Source organism: Oncorhynchus kisutch, linkage group LG30, assembly GCF_002021735.2.
Source record: "Oncorhynchus kisutch isolate 150728-3 linkage group LG30, Okis_V2, whole genome shotgun sequence".
Classification (NCBI taxonomy): Eukaryota; Metazoa; Chordata; class Actinopteri; order Salmoniformes; family Salmonidae; genus Oncorhynchus; species Oncorhynchus kisutch.
The window spans coordinates 27,129,424-27,153,983 of record NC_034203.2 but is presented as its reverse complement, the minus strand read 5'-3'; the positions used below and the strand labels follow the sequence as shown (position 1 = coordinate 27,153,983).

Here is a 24,560-nt window from a genome sequence, read left to right as displayed (position 1 = left end):
TTACTGTCCCTCTGTTTATTTATAAGTCTATTGAACAAAATATATCAACATAATGGTAACAATCTACAATACAAGATTACATTTATTTAACAAAGTGATATCATTGAACTCAAAATTGGTCTTATACTTAAGTGTTCTATTCGTGTTAGATCCAGCAGCATTTTCAGAGGTCCTCATAGCACAAAAATGGATCTTTAGCATTATAACCCTCACAGTAACCTTCACCTCAGATGCCAGAGGTCATGGGTCAACCTCAAAGGTTATAGGTCAGAGGGGTTCCAGGTGAAGAAGTCCATTCCCCGGAGCTCCTCAGGCAGGTAGTCCTGCTCCACAGGGGCACTGAAGGCAGGGTTGTACTTGTAGCCCTCAGCGTAGCCCAGGTCCTTCATGAGCTTGGTGGGGGCGTTGCGAAGGTGCAGGGGAACAGAGGGTAGGGGGCCCTTATGGTTCCTCAGACTGGCCTTCACGTTACCGTACGCCTTGTAGACTTCTACCGACTTAGGAGCCCTGGCCAGGTACACCACACACTGAGCCAAGATCACCTGAGGGTGGGAGGGAAGGAGTGAGGGGAGGAAAGGGAGTAGAGGGAGAATTACCTTTATTAGTGTTTTGATATGGCCAAATATCAAAAGGCATACCGGATACCATGGTCAGAAAATAAGGAGTTCCTCAGGTAAAATCCAATGTCTCTCTTTATTGTATCCACAACATAACAAAGAGCTGATATTTAACAGAGGCAGATGTAAGGACAACTCTTGGTTGCCCTTGGTGACAAGATTTAAGTCTCACCTCACACTCTGGCATCCCAATGAAGTGGCAGGCCTGGAAGGCAGATACAGCCTGAGGAAGGGCGGAGGGATCTGCCATACCTGAACAAAAGGGACAGGACATCCAGTCAGAACACACCATAACCTTGTCTAGGCCTTTGAGTTGTAAGGGAAGACTCCTTCCATGGCTCTGACAGGTGCAGACCAACAGAAAATAGACTCTGCATACAAATGTCAGGGCAAAAATAAGATTAGTCTGGGATGATACCAAAGACGCTAGATCATGTTTGTTGACAATAGTTTGGTACAGGTAATTAGTGCTTGACCAACATGTTTTTATAAAAAGCACATTCTCCTCCTTACAGTGTTTTCTGAGGTTGCGCCAATGCAATGGTTAATGTAATTGGGTCAATATCTGATTAAAACAATGGTTTGATGTAAACCTAGACGCATCACACACCCACGTCTTCACTAGAGAAGCGGACTAGTCTGCGAGCCACGTACAAGGGGTCCTCTCCTCCCTCCAGCATGCGGCCCAGCCAGTAGAGGGAAGCGTTCTCGTGGGAGCCCCTCATTGATTTGTGCAGCGCTGAGATGCAGTTATAGTGCTCCTCACCTTTATGTAACAAACAACAAAGTAGGGTTGGATGGGTGGGAAAATGACCATGTAGATCTAGAGAGAAATAGAAATGCATAGAAATACACTATATACAAAAGTATGTGGACGCCCCTTCAAATTAGTGGATTAGGCTATTTCAGCCACACCCGTTGCTGACAGGTGTATAAAATCAAGCACAAACACATGCAATCCCCATAGACAAAAATTGGCAGTAGAATGGCTGTAGAATTACTGAAGAACTCAGTGACTTTCAACTTGGCACCCTCATATATTAATGCCCATGATTTTTGGAATGAGACGTTTCGAGGAGTTGGTGTCCACATACTTTTGGTCATGTAGTGTACATATAATGTAGTGGACAAAAGGAGGGGAGGGAAGGGGTTAAGGTGGGGCGGGGATGAAGAAAAATAAGGGATCCAAAAATATATAAATAATACAAATGATTGTCTTGTTTTAGTTACACAAGGCCATATGTTTCTTATAATGTTTCTCCCTGGACTGGCAGACCTGGGTTCAAATACTATTATGATTTTTCGGGGCACAATGTAAACAATGAAATAGTCCTAAAAGTACAAACCCCTTGCCCCATCTGGCACTCCTGGCAAAATTCAATCAAATGCTCAAAGTAGCCTATTTGTAAGAGAAAAAAAGAAAGTATTTTATTCTTCTGATCCCTAGTGATCCATGGGAGGGGGGGGTGTGTTGCCAAGCTGCCCCTACGGTTTTCCATCCATCTCCCTCCAGTCCACACCCACATCAAATCAAATCAAATTTATTTATATAGCCCTTCGTACATCAGCTGATATCTCAAAGTGCTGTACAGAAACCCAGCCTAAAACCCCAAACAGCAAGCAATGCAGGTGTAGAAGCACGGTGGCTAGGAAAAACTCCCTAGAAAGGCCAAAACCTAGGAAGAAACCTAGAGAGGACATTCCATCCATCAAGCAGAGATAGTTGCTACTCAGAGTGACATGAGGCCTAAATTGGCCAGAGCTTCACTGGCAACTTTCCAAGGCAAAGAATAATAAACAAAAGTTACTGGTTAACTGTAGAGGGCTTAGAAACAAATCCAGACCAATGCCTGCTTGACACAAGTCATTTGTTTTTAGTTTCATAGATAAAAAAATGGCTTCATCAAAATATCTTTCACACTAACAAAACTTAAAAGAGCAGATCAGTTCACACAACAGAATAGTGGTGGAGGTCTACATGTCTTCTCTTGTGGACAGATTCTCATGAACATGAAACAACGAGAATCTGTCAAGGCTCACGTAGAATGTGACCACAAGCAGCAGTTGTTCCTGGTTTGGGGTTTTTGGCATGGATTATTTGGAGAAATCAGGATTGGGCAAAGGCGGTGAGCTTAAACTGGTACGTGGGTTGTCAAGCCTGTGTGAGGATAATGGTTTTCGTTTGCGAGTGAGGAGACTTTGCTTCCTTCCTTTACACAAAAAGGTAATCACAATTGTTATCGGCATTCCCTTCCAGATGTAAAACAGTAAATGACAAACTTTCGCGAAATAATTGTACTTCCGGGTAACTGAGATTAGTCTACATGCAATGATGTGAATGAATTTCATCACAGTTTTTTTTTAGGACAAAACATTAAATAGAGTAAATGTAGAGTTAGGCCTATAGCTGGTAAAACCATCTATCCTGGGTGTCTAGCTAGTTGACATAACAGTTAAGAGGCTGCTGGGCTGGGTCTAGGCTATATTTATGTTCCTGCTGTATAGTTGATGTACATTAATAATTTCTGGGGCATCTTCAGAGGAAATTCCGGTTAGATTTTAAATTTGGCTAGCTCCTTTAACCCCATAGGCTTAATTAGGTTTTGGATTCTCTCTGGAGGCCTCAGTCTCCCCAGACCAATTAACCCACCATTGCGGTGATGTTCTAGCCTGGTCCTGTCTGTTTGACCCGTCTTAGCATCATTGTAAGGTGTGACAATATGAGTTGACAAGACAGCACTAAACAGGACTGGGACCAGGCTAGTGAGGGTCTATCCCTTGCTTCCAGTGGGCAATGTCCCATTATGAGACAGGTTCGAATTAGGACGGCTATGTGTCATTTGTCACTCAGGTAGTCCCTCTTTCACCTCTCTCCACGATGGATAACTCCCCCACCTCAACCCTCCATATCCCATCCCACCTCCCGAGGCATTAGCCCACCTCCCGAGGCATTAGCCCACCTCCCGAGGCATTAGCCCACCTCCCGAGGCATTAGCCCACCTCCCGAGGCATTGGCCCACCTCCCGAGGCATTGGCCCACCTCCCGAAGAATTAGCCCACCTCCCGAGGAATTAGCCCACCTCCCGAGGAATTAGCCCACCTCCCGAGGAATTAGCCCACCTCCCGAGGCATTAGTGTGTTGACACAGCTATTTTGGATAAGGCTTCATCCACCTGGAGGCCTCCTTCAGCACCCAAAATAGGACACACGGAAACAAGGCAGGCGTCCTGTAAATCAACCAGGCCATGGAGGATGATGGAGCTCAGGGGGTCTCATAATAAATTGCCACGCCAGCTGGCACAAACTTTTCAAGCCCATGGCAGACAGCCCTCTGTCCCTGGTGGTGTGTTGGCAGCAGCAGTCAGAGTCAAAGGGTCCCCAGGATCCCCCCAAAAACCCATGTATCCTCTCATTTGCAAAAGAGCCATACACTCTATGGCATGTTTGAAGTGGTTGATCCATTTACTAGTAAAATCCTGAGAAGTTTGACAGGCAAGTGTTGAGAGGGAAAATACCAGGAATTTTGAGAAGACTCCTCTACCCATCCTCCACTGAGGTTGACAGAAAAAGTAAAGCTGAGAACCAGAGGTTAAAAGAAACTGGGATCAAGTCCCTTCACCTTGACTTTTCAGACACTAATGCACATAATAAGAGTTTTGATGGGTACTACATACTCTACGACCACACCAAAGAGTCTATCAATCTCCTAAGTGTCCTCTGACTAACATATTCTGGATATTCATTGATTCCAGTAAGATGACGCTGACAACAACCAGTCCATGCTTCTAAAGCATCAATCAAATGCAGTGAGCCACAATAGCACTTGGCAGGCTGGCACCACGGTGACATCACTTGTGCAGTCACTGTCTGAGGGTTTTAACCTAATTAGCACTAGCCGTCTGGCCTGAGTCAGCTAATGTAGGGCATATTGAAAGAGTCTACTGTACGTATTAGAGGGCAAATTGTTCTTTGGCTGGATCTGGCTGCATTTCTCAGACTCAGAGCAAAGGGGAAGTTAGCTCTACCAATAGGACCATCGCATTCACCATTTCACAAGAGACCTCTGAAATACACCTAAACTATTCACAGGTCCATTCCCATGAGCTGACAGACAGGCTGCTTGGGTTATTATCTCTGGGCTGCTGCTGTGGAGCCAACCAGACAGGATGTCACCACTCTGTAATTATCAAATTGAATCATGACAAGTAACATAATTTGTCATCGACATTTTTAAATGTCTGTCAGTCCAGTGAGGGGCAGTGTAAAAGAACATCCTAGAAAAATGTCAAATGTCCACTGACTACAGCTGAATCAATTGAAAATAATGTACTCTAATGTTATGGTTGAACCATTGAGGAGCATCAAGATCATCAGTATGCTGGAGTTTCAATTTAGTGTACAGTTTTTCTCCATGCACCTGTTAGTATGATACTCCTATACTCTTTTCTATTGAACCATTGGACTCACCTGCTTTGTCATAGAGGATATGGGACCTCTGAAGGCCCTCCTTCACATGCTCCTCCTGCACCACAATGTCATGTGGGGTACTGCCAGATCCTGATTGGCCAGGACGGGCTGCACCCACCCGGGCCTGGACAGCCAGCTGGAGTCCGTTGAGCCCCGCCCGGGCGTCGCCGTCACACAGGTGGGCTATGGTGTCCAGAGCCTTCTGCTCAATATAGACCTTTGGTCTACAAAACATGAAAACAGAAACGCATTCAATAATAACAAATAAGAAATGTTTAGCTCCGATTATATTAGGCCTAAATGGCACAGAGAAAAGTGACAATAACTGTGTCTTTTTGCTATACTGCACTTAGAAGCGTTTTCATCCAACATCAAATAGAGACCTTGCTGCTCAGAATTTGACTCCTGCAAACAGGGTGCTATGGTTTTTGGATGATCCTCCAGATCCCCCAGCCAACTACCTAATCGTTCATCCCCAGATCCAAACGGTTGACCCTGATGAAAAGCAACCGGTACGACGCCACACTTCGAGACCCTCTCACAGCGGCAGGCCCCCCCTGATGTATGGTGACATAAACCAGACCCACACGAGGGGCACTCTTCAATTTAGCCAAGGCATGATGGGCAGTGTCCTTGTACCAGCATCTGGTCTAATACCATGTGTCGTTCTCAAATAATCCCATCTCTAAAACAAGTACACAACAGAGACTTGATCGAGTTGGCCACTAGTGATGGAACAAAAAAAATGTGATAGTTACATATCAGGCAGATATATCGTATTGTTTTGACAATATCACAATATTATTTTTGCGCTAGTTGGCTGAACCGGCACCAAAATAAAATGACAGTACTGAATCGCAATACATATAGAATCATAATACATATTGCTTCGGCACCTAAGTATTGTGATAATATCGTAACGTGAGAGCTCTGGCAATTCACAGCCCTATTGGCCACTAAGGTGACAAATAAACAACACCTTACCAAAAACCACATTATGGAGTCAGCAGGGGAGCATCTTTATTGGACTTGGCCTGGGTGATAATGTCATTGCAGGAGCTGGAGAGAAGTTAGCCTGAGTGTTCTTCTGGTCTGGGTGTCAGGTTAGACAGTCAGGACAGTGTTGAGCCGACAGTCCTGTGACAACATGAGAACTAACGGGGAGAGTGGAACGTGGTCCCTGGTCCCCGGGCGATGCAAACACCCTCCACCAGCTCCAAGTGGGTCAGGACATGTAAACGTCTCTTGTTACCGATACCGACCCCCTTAATACTGATCCACATAACTCAAACCTAACCCACCATGCCAGGGACTTGCCACCTGAAAAACGCATAATTCTTGACTAGAATTTCAGTTTATTGAGTGGCCTCCAGAAACCTAATCATAACTAAATTTATCCATTTAATTTGGCATATATTCTAGTCGACATGTGTAATCATCTATCAAGTTGATTTATAAAGTTCATCTTTATAATCATTTGAGGTACCGGGAGGGTTACCGTTACGGTGACCGTATTATTAAGTGCATAGATCTATCTCGAGACATGATAATGGTCCATTCTAAATCAAAACAAATATCACACATATATTATTTGGTTTATGTAAAGACAAGATGAAATAAAGTATTGTCTGATGGGTGACAATATTAGCCGATCACTTGTGAATGATATATTATCACTTTTGAATGATGCCTAGCGTGAGGCAAGAAACATGCATAATTGCATTTGCGGTCACTTTTGACAATGGTGTTTTCCCGCTAATAGAACATTCGCTCTTACAGCCTACTGCCGTGTGCACATTGCTGCGATTAGAATGTGAAGAAATAGCCTAATAGTTTATCAACATTTTAAGCTAAATGTTCTGATCTGTGGCATCAGCCTCATTGCGTAAAAAATATATATTTTTAATGCTAATGGTTGTATTAATTTGGGATCAATCACGTCCCACAACTGTCCCAGACTATGTTTGGAATAATTATTTATTGCACAGAATAGATCAACTTTAGGACTATGGGGGATAGTAGATTGACATAGGCTAGTGCTTTTTCTGTTCGTTAGGCCTACTCATCTTGTTGGCTGACGAAAAGTAAATGTGGACAGTAAATGTGGACACCTCGGAATTGGATAAGGACACGCGCAGTTGCGTCCCGATGTGTCGGTCTTCACTTTTAGCTTGTGGGAAAGACCCGATCAGGTGATGGAGAGCCATGTGAGTGAGGTGCTTCGGGGCGCGCAGCACTCAGGGAGAAGGGAATTACAAGTATTATATTCAGCCCAAAGGCACAACAGCCACTGGCCGCAAAAGCCATGGGATTTTTTAGGGGGCATTACATCCACACAAATGCCGGCAGGAAATTTGAGGCATTATCAAGTGCTTGTCAAATTGTGAATGAGAGACTGTTGAAGTGTGTACAGCCGGTGCAAAAAACTAAGCAGAGCTCAAGCCTTTCAAGAAACTTTTTTCACATCATCATTAGTCACATCATGCAGTCTTAGAATGTATTGCAAATCTAAACATATAACCCAATGTTTGTAGAACAACTAAAGTTACATTAATACCACTAAATTAAGCATATAGGAGAACCTATTTCTTTGATAACCACAACACAGAATAGCCGCATGTGTGCACTCCCTCAAATCGTTTCTATTTTATACAGCTTTGTTCAATTGCATTCTTCATACTATAAAATCTAAAATAATGCCACGAAATTCAAAGCAAATATTGTCTGCTAAATGAACTAGTGTAGCCCACAGCCATATGGCATAGCCAGATCAGGACCTAACATAAGGACATCTCTGAGTATCCTATTCTGTTCTTCTGAAATAGACTACATGTTTCTTTAGACCTGTCTAAAATAAAATAAAAACTGGTTATATTGTGAAGGTGTAGGCATGGATTTATTATACTTTAAAAAATGTAGATGTTTCAAAGTTCTGCGGCTTGTAGGCTACATGTGGAATCCATACTGGTACCTGGCAGTTATTTGCTTGACAATCACAGACTGACAAAATGTTGTGACCGCCACAGCCCTAGGTACCAGTGTGCTGATTCTGATCCATGAGCCTAAATGAAACAATAGATCTATTTAGTAAATACCTGCGGGTAGATTAATAAAATATACTGTTTCAATGTTGACATTTAAGCCACTAAGTGTGACATCTGAACCGCATGCCATAGCTATGTGACACCAACAGCTCATTGGATACCCTACAAACCTTTCAATTCTATTCATGACTTTTGGCATACAATTAAATGATGTGAGGAGGGTGATAAGGGAGGGCACATACTAAACTAGTCTCATCTAGCTGTCCCAGTGGGACCTTCCTGTGAAACATACAGCCAAACATGCCTGTCTCCTCCCTTGGCTTGGACTCCAGACAAGACGATAGCCCCTTTTTAATTTGATAGGGGTGAGAGAGTAAAGTCAGGGCTGAGACCATTTTTTGCTGATGCAGTGTGGAAAATGTCTGGTTTAAATGTTCCTTGGAACAAATGAATAGTTTGATAAATTTGACAGAACAAGATCGGATGTAAAGATGTGATGTAATAGAAAGGGTTGGTCCACCTGAGCGTAAAGATCTGTACACAACCAAAGAGCATTTCACTCCATGGCTTGCATCTGTACCAAGATCTTTAAACACAAATATAACATCTAATGTTAGCTCAATCACCACCACCACTCAATCACACCCATGTTGACCATGAAGGCTTTCTGCCATGAATCTGGTACTGTTAAAACTGAGCCCTCATCTGCTGCCAGCAGTTAACAGCTGTCTCACTTAAACAGGCTAGGCTATACCGACACACTCCCCTACACCTCTGTCAACAGAGAGAGAAACAGATAGAGGAGAGAAAGGAGAGAGAGAAAAAGAGAAAAAGGAGAGCGCGAGCGAGAGGTTACTAGTTCATTTAGCAGACAAGATTTGCTTAGAATTCCATGGCATTATAGTATATTATTTTAGAATATGAAGAATACAATTGAACAAAGCTGAATAAAATAGAAAGGATATTTTCTCCAAGAGAGAAAGAGAGAGAAAGGATAGCGAGCGAGTGAGTGAGAGAGAGGAGAGAAAGGAGAGAGAAAAAGAGAAAGAGGGAGGAGAGAGAGAGGGAGGAGAATAAGGAGAGAGAGAGAGAGAACACAACTGCCAGGGCTGTCTGCCTATAGTCAGGCCTGCCAGGCCATAAATGACCTAAAGGAAAACATTTTAAGGTGGGCACGGAGTAGAGAGAGGACGTCCCCCTCGACCAATCAGGATTCAGGAATCCTAGACTTAAGGATGACGTGTCTACACGGCACGTTCCGTGATAACAAGGCGCTCATTCCGAGAGGAGGGGGTATCAGCTACTTACTCTGATCTGAGCTCGGTTGGGTCTAACTCGTCTTGATCTATGCGGTCGCTGAGATCTTCTCCCAGTACACTGATCCCCAGCGTAGCGACGGCCCTGAGCAGGATCAACCCCATTGCCTCCACAGACAGCTTGTCCAGAACCAGGACCCTGCACCTGCTAAGCAGAGCCGCGTTCACCTGGAACGAAGGGTTCTCCGTGGTTGCCCCGATCAGAGTCACTGTCCCACACTCCACATGAGGGAGGAAGGTATCCTACATACAGGCAGACAACAAGAGACATAGAAAGAGAGTGAAGAGAGACATGGGAAGAAAAGAGAAGAAGGTGTTGAGCATCCCAAAAGTGGTTCAATATCAAGGGTGAGTCACAGGGCTTTGATTACCTGTGCATGAAATACCATTTGCACTATACCTCACTGTACATTGGTTTAATAGGGTAGCTGTGTAAAAGCATTATAGGGTACATGGTTAAAATACAAATCTATCTCACGCATGCGCTATGATGGCTATGTTTTCCCTCTTAGCACCGCTTTAGCCCGAGCACGGTGTAGAGAGTCGGCCCTGGCTCTAACTGCCTGTTAATTGTTATCAGAATTTACACAGACACAATATTTATTATATTTTTATTTTACCTTTATTTAACCAGGCAAGTCAGTTAAGAACATATTCTTATTTTCAATGACGGCCTAGGAACAGTGGGTTAACTGTCTGATCAGGGGCAGAGTGACAGATTTGTACCTTGTCAGCTCGGGGATTTGCACTTGCAACCTTCCGGTTACTAGTCCAACGCTCTAACCACTAGGCTACCCTGCCTCCCCTATAAAAGGGTCGTCCTGTGCCAGTGAGGCTGCCGCCTTCATGGGGCGGCAGCGTAGCCTAGTGGTTAGAGCGTTGGACTAGTAACCGGAAGGTTGCGAGTTCAAACCCCCGAGCTGACAAGGTACAAATCTGTCGTTCTGCCCCTGAACAGGCAGTTAACCCACTGTTCCCAGGCCGTCATTGAAAATAAGAACATGTTCTTAACTGACTTGCCTGGTTAAATTAAGGTAAAAATTAAATTAAAATTAAATTCATATTACACTACACAAAATGAAGACAGTAACTGATAAGGATATTTATTGCTATTTCCAGAGTGATACTTGTTTACTATGTTATTGTTACTATAGTTTGTTAAACTTTGTAGGTATATTAAAACAATTGTGGCATGCTGTACGAAGCAATTATTTCAGATCGGATTTTCTATCAAAACCCATCTGTCCATTATAGTGCTGAGCGATTAGTTCTTTATAAGGTTGGTTCGGTTTCGGTTCGATTATAACTTTTTTTTAAAGACATTAACTGCACCATGCATTATGTGGGTTGAATGCTGTAACACAGAATAAGATCATTAATAAAAGCCCCATGATGCTAGTCACTGCTCTTACTGCTTATCACTTACTAACCATCATTTACTCACATTACTTTAATAAAATATTTCAGTTGTGTATAATACATTTGATGACTTTATTTCATTCCAAGTCATCATCTCATCTCTATAGAGCTGATGCCTACGCTGTCTGACAAAATCACTATCTCAGTAGTTCTTACTAAAGGTATACTTTTGACTGCTAAATACCAAATATAAATCACTTAGATCATATATTGAGAAGTAACTACTCTCAATCGCTCTTGATCGAGCGCTCTTATGTCTCTTCTCTCCGTCTCTGTGTCTGCCACATACAGACCGGACAAGTAGTTGGCTCAATGCATTATGCTCATTGTAGTTAATTACCATGTTTTCAGTGCTAAACTATGTAAATATTGGCCTGTTGGAAACTACAACTACATCGGACAGTTCAGGCTGGATCTGATTTATCTCTTGAAAAACAGAACGAAATGGAATTCATATATTTGAACCAAAAAAAAAAAAAAAATTCAGTTAATCATTCAGCACTAGTCCATTATGTTACATTTAGGACTAAATATGTTTTAGTCGATATGTACTGGTCAGGGATGTGGACCACAGATGCAGATTAAGTACACACCATGTTACTACAATGGTGTGTGGGTACTGTTACACAATGGTGTGGAGTTGTGAAAGAAAAGAATGGCCACTATCATTCAACATAAATCTGAAGCGTTATCTTGGCAAGTTAGGTGATGTGATACCATATTCTAATAGTAGAATTATGCAAACAATCTCTCTCTCAAATGGCTTCAGGGAATCTGATTGAGATGCTACTCTAAAAAAAGAATATTTCCAAGAATCTGTGGTAGATACAAAGAGGGTGGATAATGGGTATTGTTTGGGATCTATTTAGTCTATTTTGGGATCATGGGATGGATATTCCTATACTAGTGTGGTTGAGACCGCGCAGACAGACTAGCATGATAGCCAATCACAAGTGTACAGAGATTTCTGACAAATGTGTGGCTGTAGCTAGGCAAGGGCAACTAAATAATTTGGCCTACAACTCCATGGAGTACACTACTCATTATGAAAAATGTGATAAGACATAAGATGAGTGAAATTAGACCTACACATTTTCATAAAAATAAATGTCATCACCCTTTGTCATTATTATTGGCTGAAACCTGAGCCCAATTCTTCTTATTGGCTGGAGCACTTTGGTTGTTATTACCTGTTGTGACTTGTTGAAGCGATGGATCTCATCTATAAAGAGGATGGTCTTCCTCTTCATCAGTTTTAACTCATTCTGGGCCTTCTTAATGACCTCTCGCACCTCATTGGTGGATGTGCTGGTGGCAGAGAGAGAAACGAAGCGGGCCGTGCCCCTCTTCTTATTGCCGCTGGCTATGATGTGGGCCAGGGTGGTCTGGAAGGAAGGACAGAGATACATAAACGTAAGAGTTCATAGTGACACCATATCTAATTCTTAGAATTCTTATCCATCTGAATACTTGTCTCGTTCAAAATATGATTACTACTAATGATGAAGATAGATACATAACATGATTCCCTCTTATGTGTAGGGCCCTATGTGAAACTTATTTTTCTTCATTAAATCCTTGGGAATGCAGGCAGGCACCTAAAATCATGCATCTACTGATCCCGCTGCGTGCCACTGTCACAGCATTTCCATCTGTATTTTAAAGGCCTATAATGCATTTTCCAGTCCCTATAATCCACAGATGGAACCAAGTCCCCTGGTCCCTGCCTAGAAGACCCTGAAGACAAATTCATAAATCTAGCCTCCACTGTAAATCCTGGAGTCCAGCTCCATAAATCTCATGAAAACTGACCCATGACACCAGGGGGGCTGACAAAGAGAGTCAGCGAGAAAGGGAAAGTGTTAAGAGGCATGCTGTTATGGTGGCCAGTCAAGTCAGAGGTAGCTGGCCTATTATGGCGTTAACAGTGCAGATAACGCAAGACTCCAGCCAGTATCTAGGCCTAATGGGAGAATTTCAAGCAGTTCCAATTATGTGACTGCCATCCGTGGGCATTGCAATAATCACATGAACTCAGTCAATCATCATCAAAAAACTGCAGAAATGGCCTTATCTTTAGGCTTAACGTTATGTAGGCACTGGGCATATGCCCTATTGTTACATTCCAAGGCTGCTGCAAGGTCTTCCCTGCCCACAGGGGTCTCGTGTTCTTGAGCAACGACGACCTCAGGGGGATGGTTGGTTGAAATCAATATTTGTCTGCTTTATAGATTATTTTTCTAACAAGCTGCAACTGAGCAACACTAATTGGTCTGGTCTAAAAATAAAAAAAATGGCGCTGATGCTGATATGAGAAGTTGCTGTTGCTGCTGTTGTCAGTCCCACTTCTTCTTCGATGAATTTCACCTGTGGTTGGCATCCAATAAATGTTGCATTCCTGTCACCTACCAGACTGGAATACAACTCCATAATACTTTGCTGAAAAAAAGCATATTTTTAAAATACCCTACCATCTAACACAACACTCACAAAATATATATATATATATAAAAATAATACTCCACTATTTAACCCCTGTGTGGTGTTTGGGTCTGTGGGCCCATTTTCAATGTTTACAAAAATAAAAATGATACAATTAATACTTTTTTCAAACTGAGACTCATTGACCTTGGCTAATTTTCTGTGAAGAACATGTAAAATAACACATTTTCACACTGTGCACTCCCCTACACATTAATATTACATATGTGGTGTTCAGGTCCACTGGACCTGAGGGTAATAAAAGTGTGGGAAAGTGTGTGTGTGGGTGAAAACAAGTAAAAATTAAACAAAAATGTTTGCTGTGTGCCTTCAATCTGTTTTCCTCCTCTCTGGGCCTGCTGTTTCAACATAGCACCAAGAACCTGTCTGTTTCCCTGCCAGTCGCCCTCTTTTCTCACTCTTTACCCTTTGTAGTGTGTGAAACTACACAATGTCTTGTGAGAGAGAACATGCATAATGTTATTACAATATATTATTTTAATACATTGTAAATATTATTTCCCCAAACTCTACCCCAACCAGGTGCAAATTGGGGGAGGGACACAACAAATAAATAGCTTTGCATATGTGGCTACTTAACACAATCAATCAGTATGGCAAAAATTATCTCTGCTCAGAGGGCCTTAGACATTTTTTAGCAGAGAGAGAAGCTAGTGTGAAAGAATTTTGAATTTTGTCCCTGTCAATTCGGAGTCTGACAGGGAGTTGGATGAAGAGGATGAGACTGACAATAAGCCACCCCCACATTCCCAGTTGGTCAGAAGTTTACATACAATCAATTAGTATTTGTTAGCATTGACTTTAAATTGTTTAACTTGGGTAAAACGTTTTGGGTAGCCTTCCAAGTTGGGTGAATTTTGGCCAATTCCTCATGACAGAGCTGGTGAGTCAGGTTGAGTCAGGTTTGTTAGCCTCCTTGCTCTCACATGCTTTTTCAGTTCTGCTCACAAGTTTTCTATAGGATTGAGGTCAGGGTGTTGTGATGGCCACTCCAATACCTTGACTTTGTTGTCCTTAAGCCAACAACTTTGCCACAACTTTGGAAATATGCTTGGGGTCATTGTCCATTTGGAAGACCCATTTGCGACCAAGCTTTAACTTCCTGACTGATGTCTTGAGATGTTGCTTCAATATATCCACATAATTTTCTTTCCTCATGATGCCATCTATTTTGTGAAGTGCACCAGTCCCTCCTGCAGCAAAGCACCCCCACAACATGATGCTGCCACCCCCATGCTTCACGGTTGGGATGGTGTTCTTTGGCTGGCAAGTCTCCCCCGTTTTCCTCCAAACATAACAATGGTCATTATAGCCAAACAGTTCTATTTTTGTTTCATCAGACCAGAGGACATTTCTCCAAAAAGTATCATCTTTGTCCCCATGTGCAGCTGCAAACGGTAGGCTTTTTTATGGCGGTTTTGGAGCAGTGGCTTCTTCCTTGCTGAGTGGCCTTTCAGGTTATGTCGATATAGGACTCGTTTTACTGTGGATATAGATTAGAGGTCGACCGATTATGATTTTTCAACGCCGATACCGATTATTGGAGGACCAAAAAAGCCGATACCGATTAATCGGCCAATATATATATTTTTATTTGTAATAATGACAATTACAACAATACTGAATTAACACTTATTTTAACCTCTAGTGACACCCCATCCCGTGAACGGGACCGTTGTCACCATCTGACACTAATTAGCATAACACAACGGACATAAATATTACTAGAAAATATTCCTATTCATGAAAATCACAAGTGAAATATATTGAGACACAGCTTAGCCTTTTGTTAATCACCCTGTCATTTCAGATTTTCCAAATATGCTTTACAGCCAAAGCTAGACAAGCATTTGTGTAAGTTTATCGATAGCCTAGCATAGCATTTTGTCCAGCTAGCAGCAGGTAACTTGGTCACGGAAATCAGAAAAGCAATCAAATTAAATCGTTTACCTTTGATGAGATTCGGATGTTTTCACTCACGAGACTCCCAGTTAGATAGCAAATGTTCCTTTTTTCCAAAAATATTATTTTTGTAGGCGAAATAGCTCCGTTTGTTCTTCACGTTTGGCTGAGAAATCGCCCGGAAATTGCAGTCACGAAAACTGTGAAGAATATTCCCAATTTTCTCCATAATGTCGACAGAAACATGGCAAACGTTGTTTATAATCAATCCTCAAGGTGTTTTTCAAATATCTATTCGATAATATATCCATCGGGACAATTCGTTTTTCAGTAGGACCGATTGGAGTAATGGCTACCTCTGTATTTTACGCGAGAATCTCTCTGGGAGCATCAGGTGACCACTTGCGCAATATAGCCGCCTACGGGTATTCTTCAACATAATTTATTTGTATTTTTTTTTACCTTTATTTAACTAGGCAAGTCAGTTAAGAACAAATTCTTATTTTCAATGGTGGCCTAGGAATGGTGGGTTAACTGCCTGTTCAGGGACAGAACGACAGATTTGTTCCTTGTCAGCTCGGGATTTGATCTTGCAACCTTCCAGTTACTAGTCCAACGCTCTAACCACCTGCCTTACATTGCACTCCACGAGGAGCCTGTGTGGCAGGCTGACTACCTGTTACGCGAGTGCAGCAAGAAGCCAAGGTAAGATGCTAGCTAGCGTTAAACTTATCTTATAAAAAACAATCAATCTTAACATAATCACTAGTTAACTACACATGGTTGATGATATTACTAGTTTATCTAGCGTGTCCTGCGTTGCATATAATCGATGCGGTGCCTGTTAATTTCTCATCGAATCGAGGCGTACTTTGCCAAACGGGTGATGATTTAACAAGCACATTCGCGAAGAAAGCACTGTCTTTGCACCAATGTGTACCTAACCATAAACATCAATGCCTTTCTTAAAATCAATACACAAGTGTATATATTTTTAAACCTGCATATTTAGTTAATATTGCCTGCTAAGATGAATTTATTTTAACTTGGGAAATTGTCACTTCTCTTGCGTTCTGTGCAAGCAGTCGGGGTATATGCAGCAGTTTGGGCCGCCTGGCTCGTTGCTAACTGTGTGAAGACCATTTATTCCTAACAAAGACCGTAATTAATTTGCCAGAATTAACATTGAAGGTTGTACAATGTTACAGCAATATTTAGATTTAGGCATGCCACCCATTAGATAAAATACAGAACGGTTCAGTATTTCACTGAATGAATAAACTTTTTGTTTTCGAAATCATAGTTTCTGGATTTGACCATATTAATGACCTAAGTCTCGTATTTCTGTGTGTTATTATGCTATAATTAAGTCTATGATTTGTCTGACTGAACGGTGGTAGGCAGCAGCAGGCTCGAAAGCATTCAGTCAAACAGCACATTCGTGCGTTTGCCAGCAGCTCTTTGCTGTGCTTCAAGCATTGAGCTGTTTATGACTTCAAGCCTATCAACTCCCAAGATTAGGCTGGTGTAACCGATGTGAAATGGCTAGCTAGTTAGTGGGGTGCGCGCTGATAGCGTTTCAATTGGTGATGGAAACAGGTGGCTGTAGACAGTGAGCGTCATAGCGTCATTTCCGGTCACAACTTGCAAACTTGTTTACGTGCTGCTATGCGGTCTGTTGCCAACCGTACTTTGCTACCTGACAACTTTACGGTTTTTACTTTTAATTAACGTTTATATTTTTAATTTTTCCCTCACTCAACGTTTTTTCCGTTCAACTTTTTCACTCCGGACGTTTTATCTGGACATAGTTCATCAGGACTTCCAACAGCCGAAGCTAAGTAGTAACATTAACATGATGCCTTCTAATTGCAGTCGCTGTACTCATAATATAAAGGAGAACGATCGCCTTATGGCGAGGATAGCTGTGCTGCAAGTCCAGCTTCAGATGCAATCGTTAGGCAAGGGTAATTTCAGTGTGCAACCAGTAAGTACAGCATCTGTGCCACCAGTAAGTACAGATAGTAACGTTAGTATAAATCCCCTTGCACGGTCCCCGAAGCCGGACAACTTTCTCATAGCTTCTGGAGGGAAATGCTGTAGGAATGCTCAACCGGTGTCGCTCATTCAGCCGACAGAAACTTTCAACCGGTTCTCCCCATTAAGCAGCGAGTCAGAGGCCGAGCCTTGAGTATTTGTCTCTGGCCCCTTCCCAGTTAGGGGGAGTGATGAGCTCTACAGCAGTCTCACAACTCAATCGCTGGTTGAAAACTGTTTTCTGCCGCTGCCAAAAGATAGAATTTGTAGATAATTGGCCCTCTTTCTGGGACTCAACCACAAACAGGACCAAGCCTGGCCTGTTGAGTAGTGACGGACTCCATCCTAGCTGGAGGGGTGCTCTCATCTTATCTACGAACATAGACAGGGCTCTAACTCCCCTAGCTCCACAATGAAATAGGGTGCAGGCCAGGCAGCAGGCAGTTAACCAGCCTGCCCGCACAGTGGAGTCTGCCACTAGCACAGTCAGTGTAGTCAGCTCAGCTATCCCCATTGAGACCATGTCTGTGCCTCGACCTAGGTTGGGCAAAACTTAACATGGCGGTGTTTGCCTTAGCAATCTCCTCACTAAAATAAAGACCTCCTCCATTCCTGCCATTATTGAAAGAGTGTGTGATACCTCACATCTCAAAATAGGGCTACTTAGTGTTAGATCCCTCACTTCAAAGGCAGTTATAGTCAATGAACTATAATGTTGACTGATCATAATGTTGATGTGATTGGCCTGACTGAAACATGGCTTAAGCCTGATGAATTTACTGTGTTAAATGAGGTCTCACCTCCTGGTTACACCAGTGACCATATCCCCCATGCAACCTGCAAAGGCGGAGGTGTTACTAACATTTACGATAGCAAATGTCCATTTACAAAAAAACAAACACCGTTTTCGTCTTTTGAGCTTCTAGTCATGAAATCTATGCAGCCTACTCAATCACTTTTTATAGCTACGGTTCACAGGCCTCCTGGGCCATATACAGCGTTCCTCACTGAGTTCCCTGAATTCCTATCGGACCTTGTAGTCATATCAGATAATATTCTAATTTTTGGTGACTTTAATATTCACATGGAAAAGTCCACAGACCCACTCCAAAAGGCTTTCGGAGCCATCATCGACTCAGTGGGTTTTGTCCAACATGTCTCTGGACCTACCCACTGCCGAAGTCACACTCTGGACCTAGTTTTGTCCCATGGAATAAATGTTGTAGATCTTAATGTTTTTCCTCATAATCATGGACTATCGGGACCACCATTGTATTACGTTTGCAATCGCAACAAATAATCTGCTCAGACCCCAACCAAGGAGCATCAAAAGTCGTGCTATAAATTCTCAGGCAAGCCAAAGATTCCTTGATGCCCTTCCAGACTCCCTCTGCCTACCCAAGGATGTCAGAGGACAAAAATCAGTTAACCACCTAACTGAGGAACTCAATTTAACCTTGCGCAATACCCTAGATGCTGTTGCACCCCTAAAAACATTTGTCATAAGAAACTAGCTCCCTGGTATACAGAAAACACCTGAGCTCTAAAGCAAGAAAAATTGGAACGGAAATGGCGCCACACCAAACTGGAAGTCTTCCGACTAGCTTGGAAAGCTAGACAGTACCGAAGAGCCCTCACTGCTGCTTGATCATCCTATTTTTCCAACTTAATTGAGGAAAATAAGAACAATCTGAAATGTATTTTTGATACTGTCGAAAAGCTAACTAAAAAGCAGCATTCCCCAAGAGAGGATGGCTTTCACTTTAGCAGTAATAAATTCAACTTCTTTGAGGAAAATTACGGACTCCTCTTTAAATCTGCGTATTCCTCCAAAGCTCAGTTGTCCTGAGTCTGCACAACTCTACTAGGACCTAGGATCAAGGGAGACACTCAGTGTTTTAGTACTATATCTCTTGACACAATGTTGAAAATCATCATGGCCTCTAAACCTTCAAGCTGCATACTGGACCCTATTCCAACTAAACTACTGAAAGAGCTGCTTCCTGTGCTTAGCCCTCCTATGTTGAACATAATAAACGGCTCTCTATCCACCGGATGTGTACCAAACTCACTAAAAGTGGCAGTAATAAAGCCTCTATTGAAAAATCCAAACCTTGACCCAGAAAATATAAAAAAATATCGGCCTATATCGAATCTACCATTCCTCTCCAAAAATGTTGAAAAATCTATTGCACAGCAACTCACTGCCTTCCAGAAGACAAACAATGTATATGAAAGGCTTCAGTTTGGTTTTAGACCCCTTCATAGCACTGAGACTGCACTTGTAAAGGTGATAAATGACCTTTTAATGGCGTCAGACCAAGGCTCTGCATCTGTCCTCGTGCTCCTAGACCTTAGTGCTGCTTTGATACCATTGATCACCACATTCTTTTGGAGAGATTAGAACCGGACAAGTTCTGGCCTGGTTTAGAGCTTATCTGTCAGAAAGATATCAGTTTGTCTCTGTGAATGGTTTGTCCTCTGACAAATCAACTGTAAATTTCGGTGTTCCTCAAGGTTCAGTTTTAGGACCACTATTGTTTTCACTATATATTTTACCTCTTGGGGATGTCATTCGAAAACATAATGTTAACTTTCACTGCTATGCGGATGACACACAGCTGTACATTTCAATGAAACATGGTGAAGCCCCAAAATTGCCCTCGCTAGAAGCCTGTGTTTCAGACATAAGGAAGTGGATGGCTGCAAACTTTCTACTTTTAAACTCGGACAAAACAGAGATGCTTGTTCTAGGTCCCAAGAAACAAAGAGATATTCTGTTGAATCTGACAATTAATCTTGATGGTTGTACAGTCATCTCAAATAAAACTGTGAAGGACCTCGGCGTTACTCTGGACCCTGATATCTCTTTTGAACATATCAAGACTGTTTCAAGGAGAGCTTTTTTCCATCTACGTAACATTGCAAAAATCAGAAACTTTCTGTCCAAAAGTTATGCAGAAAAATGAATCCATGCTTTTGTTACTTCTAGGTTAGACTACTGCAATGCTCTACTTTCCGGCTACCCGGATAAAGCACTAAATAAACTTCAATTAGTGCTAAATACGGCTGCTAGAATCCTGACTAGAACCAAAAACTTTGATCATATTACTCCAGTGCTAGCCTCCCTACACTGGCTTCCTGTTAACTTCTTATGGCTGCAGGGGCAGTATTGAGTAGCTTGGATGAAAGGTGCCCAGAGGTGCCTAGAGTAAACTGCCCGCTCCTCAGTCCCAGTTGCTGATATATGCATATTATTATTAGTATTGGATAGAAAACACTCTGAAGTTTCTAAAACTGTTTGAATGACGTGTGTGAGTATAACAGAACTCATATGCCAGGCAAAAACCTGAGCAGAAATTCAAACAGGAAGTGGGAAATCTGAGGTTGGTCGATTTTCAACCCAGCCCCTATGGAATACACAGTGGGATATTGCTTGTTGCACTTCCTAAGGCTTCAGCTAGATGTCACCTGTCTTTATAAACTTGTTTGAGGATTCTACTGTGAAGTGGGACCGAATGAGAGAGGAATGAGTCAGAGGTCTGCCAGCAGTCACGCGCTGGTGACACGCATTTCACTTGAGAGGTAGCTGCATTCCTTTGCTTTTCTGAAGACAAAGGAATTCTCCAGTTGGAATATTATTGAAGTTTTATGTTAAAAACATCCTAAAGATTGATTCCATACATCGTTTGACATGTTTCATCCAATAGTCAAAGGTATATGAGATATAAATGGTATAGAGACATAGTCCTATAATTTCTATAATAACTACATCCTAAAACTTCTTACATGGGAATATTGAAGACTCATGTTAAAAGGAACCACCAGCTTTCATATGTTCTCATGTTCTCATGTTCATGTTTCATTATTTATTTGAAGCTAAATTGATTTTAATGATGTATTATATTAAGTTAAAATAAGTGTTCATTCAGTATTGTTGTAATTGTCATTATTACACATTTTAAAAAAATCTAAAACGTCTGATTAATCGGTATCGGTTTTTTTGGTCCTCCAATAATCGGTATCGGCGTTGAAAAATCATAATTGGTCGACCTCTAGTAAGAATGCTGTTCATCGATTACAGCTCAGCATTTAACACCATAGTACCCTACAAACTTGTCATTAAGCTCGAGACCCTGGGTCTCGACCCCGCCCTGTGCAACTGGGTCCTGTACTTCCTGAATGGCCGCCCCCAGGTGGTGAGGGTAGGTAACAACATCTCCACCCCGCTGATCCTCAACACTGGGGCCCCCCAAGGGTGCGTTCTCAGCCCTCTCCTGTTCTCCCTGTTCACCCACGACTGCGTGGCCATGCACGCCTCCAACTCAATCATCAAGTTTGCAGCCGACACTAATGGTAGGCTTGATTACCAACAACGACGAAACGGCCTACAGGAAGGAGGTGATGGCCCTCGGAGTGTGGTGTCAGGAAAATAACCTCACACACAACGTCAACAAAACAAAGGAGATGATCGTGGACTTCAGGAAACAGCAGAGGGAGCAGCCCCCTATTCACATTGACGGGACAGTAGTGGAGAGGGTGAAAAGTTATAAGTTCCTCGGCGTACACATCACAGACAAACTGAAATGGTCCACCAACACAGACAGTGTGGTGAAGAAGGCGCAGCGGCGCCTCTTCAACTTCAGGAGGCTGAAGAAATTTGGCTTGTCACCAAAAACACTCACAAACTTTTACAGATGCACAATCGAGAGCATCCTGTCAGGCTGTATCACCGCCTGGTACAGCAACTGCTCTGCCCATAACCGCAAGGCTCTCTAGAGGGTAGTGAGGTCTGCACAACGCATCACCGGGGGCAAACTACCTACCCTCCAGGACACCTACACCACCCGATGTCACAGGAAGGCCAAAAAGATCAAGGACAACAACCACCCAAGTCACTGCCTGTTCACCCCGCTATCATCCAGAAGGCGAGGTCAGTACAGGAGCATCAAAGCGGGGACCAAGAGACTGAAAAACAGCTTCTATCTCAAGGCCATCAGACTGTTAAACAGCCATCACTAACATTGAGTGGCTGCTGCCAACATACTGACTCAACTCTAGCCACTTTAATAATGGAAAAATTGATGTAATAAATGTATCACTAGCCACTTTAAACAATGCCACTTTATATAATGTTTACATACCCTACATTACTCATCTCATATGTATATACTGTACTCTATACCATCTACTGCATCTTGCCTATGCCATTCGGCCATCACGCAATCAAATATATTTTTTATGTACATATTCTTATACATTCCTTTACACTTGTGTGTATAAGGTAGTTGTTGTGAAATTGTTAGAGGTTAGATATTACTGCATGGTCAGAACTAGAAGCACAAGCATTTCGCTACATTTGCATTAACATCTGCTAACCATGTCTATGTGACAAATAAAATTTGATTTGATGTGTGTCTGACTCTTCTACCTTGGCCCGCTGTAACTATATATGTGAGTGAGATGTTAGTAAAATTCCTGAACTAAGTGTTTTCATCATTCTAGATTGCAGCCGGTAGCAACATGAAGAAGCGCTGTGATGTGCGCGGACCCAAAGACAGGAAGACACAGTACACATGCATCAAGTGCAAGAAATACATTTGCAACACACACACACAGCAAAACTCTGTCCCTCGTGTGGTGTGTAGACCAGCCTTAATTTGTGTTTAAAAAAAAAATCACATTTTATTTTTTAAATAATGATAGCGCTTTAATTGATACATTTTACCTAGCAGAGGTAAATGGCAAATATTAACTATGCTGTCAATATTTTTTACATTTAACCTTTAACTAGGCAAGTCAGTTAAGAACAAATTCTAATTTACAATGAAGGTGTATTGCTTGTAATTGATGCAAGTCAACATCTATGTATTAAGTAATTTTACATAAATTGTTATGGCTGTATTGTTTAAAAACCCAATAATGTTTTGGGTCCATCAGACCCGCGAACATTGGGTGAATAACAAAAACATTAACACCACACAAGGGTTAAATCTATTTAGTCCTACTTCAGGCCAACAGCCTGAAAGTATGAGCCACCACCAAACACACCCTGTACCTCTTCTGACATCAAACCTAGCACACCCAATTACCTCTCTGCAGCTGCCACCACAACCTCTATTTTCTGCAATTTATGTTCCATCCCTGCAGGACAGTTGATAACCATTGTTATAAATGCCAGAATTACAGTCTTACTGAAACATATCACTTGGTTTATCCCTCCGTACTGGTACAGATCTACTACTCACACCACACCTCTCAGGATCCCTCCCCCTTGACCCATCTTCCTTCACTGCCTCAGCATATGACAACTTCTGCTCGTCAGTCACAAACTTCATCATCACTCACGTGTTACTTTCGTTTACAACATGGAAATACAATCTAGATTATATGTGTATGTTTACAAAGTAGAACACCACACCTTCCCACATCCAGGTGGTCCCCAAAGGATCAATGACGGTATCTCCTGAGAATCCAACAGCGACCTGAGAAGGGTGTGTTCTCCTACTACTTTGTTTTGGCCGAAATATTCCTCTAGCGTGGTTGGTCGCAGTTTCTCCGCCAGCGGCTTATCGATATTCAGCAATGCGCGCACAGGTGTAGTATCACCCGGGGTCTTTATCAGTGTGTTCGATGCAGGGGGGTCGATGCAAAACTGTCCCATCGCTTTACCTGCCCCCATCTCGTCCGGTGAATGACGTTTCGTTCCTTTGCTGACAGCAGTGCTGGCAATCGGTTTATTCGATAAAAATGTATTTCGTTCACTTTGAACTGGACCCTTATTTATGTTGGTCTGAAACATCCTGAAAATCGGAGAGGGCGGCGCGGTACTTTTCCTCGCCTCCGACGAGTCTGTTGTGTTGACTGTTGGACTAGACGCTTCGCTAGAAATGCGAGGTTTCTTGAGAGGTGGTCCGTTCATGTCTTTACTGGTTGATGTCGGACAACTGTCATTGTTTAACAAACATCTGTCCAGATGGGCATTGATTTCTGACGCCGCGAAATCCTTAAAACAAACGGGACATTGTACTGGCTCCGCAACGCTACCTGCTACTTCGCTCGCCATGTTTTCTTTCCCGCTAAACTTGACCTCACCACGTGACCATAACACCGACACTTTATAAAAATATAATATTTTTACATTTATTATAGCAGTTTAAAAAATAAAAAAGATCACTTAAGATTTGTGTTCACTTGTAGCATGTGAGCCATTTCTGTCTGCCTAGGACGGGGTCAGAATTTATTTGAAGCATTAT

The 24,560-nt window shown here is 42.3% G+C and overlaps 1 protein-coding gene across 2 annotated transcripts; it reads right to left on the bottom strand.

The window, feature by feature from the left end:
- Positions 1 to 24,410, bottom strand: wrnip1 (WRN helicase interacting protein 1). 2 transcript variants are annotated; one of them, XM_020467647.2, is made up of 7 exons: positions 23,726 to 24,410; positions 12,054 to 12,248; positions 9,437 to 9,687; positions 5,085 to 5,308; positions 1,228 to 1,383; positions 790 to 869; positions 1 to 542 (listed from the first exon to the last, which is right to left on the bottom strand). In XM_020467647.2, exons 1-7 carry the CDS (start codon positions 24,368 to 24,370, stop codon positions 261 to 263), a joined length of 1,833 nt encoding a protein of 610 aa, XP_020323236.1. In that variant the 5' UTR covers positions 24,371 to 24,410; the 3' UTR covers positions 1 to 260. The 2 variants fall into 2 exon arrangements, with proteins under 2 accessions (XP_020323236.1, XP_020323237.1); XM_020467648.2 differs by having other exon boundaries at positions 1,232 to 1,383; positions 23,726 to 24,409.
- Between the last annotated feature and the right edge of the window lie 150 nt (positions 24,411 to 24,560).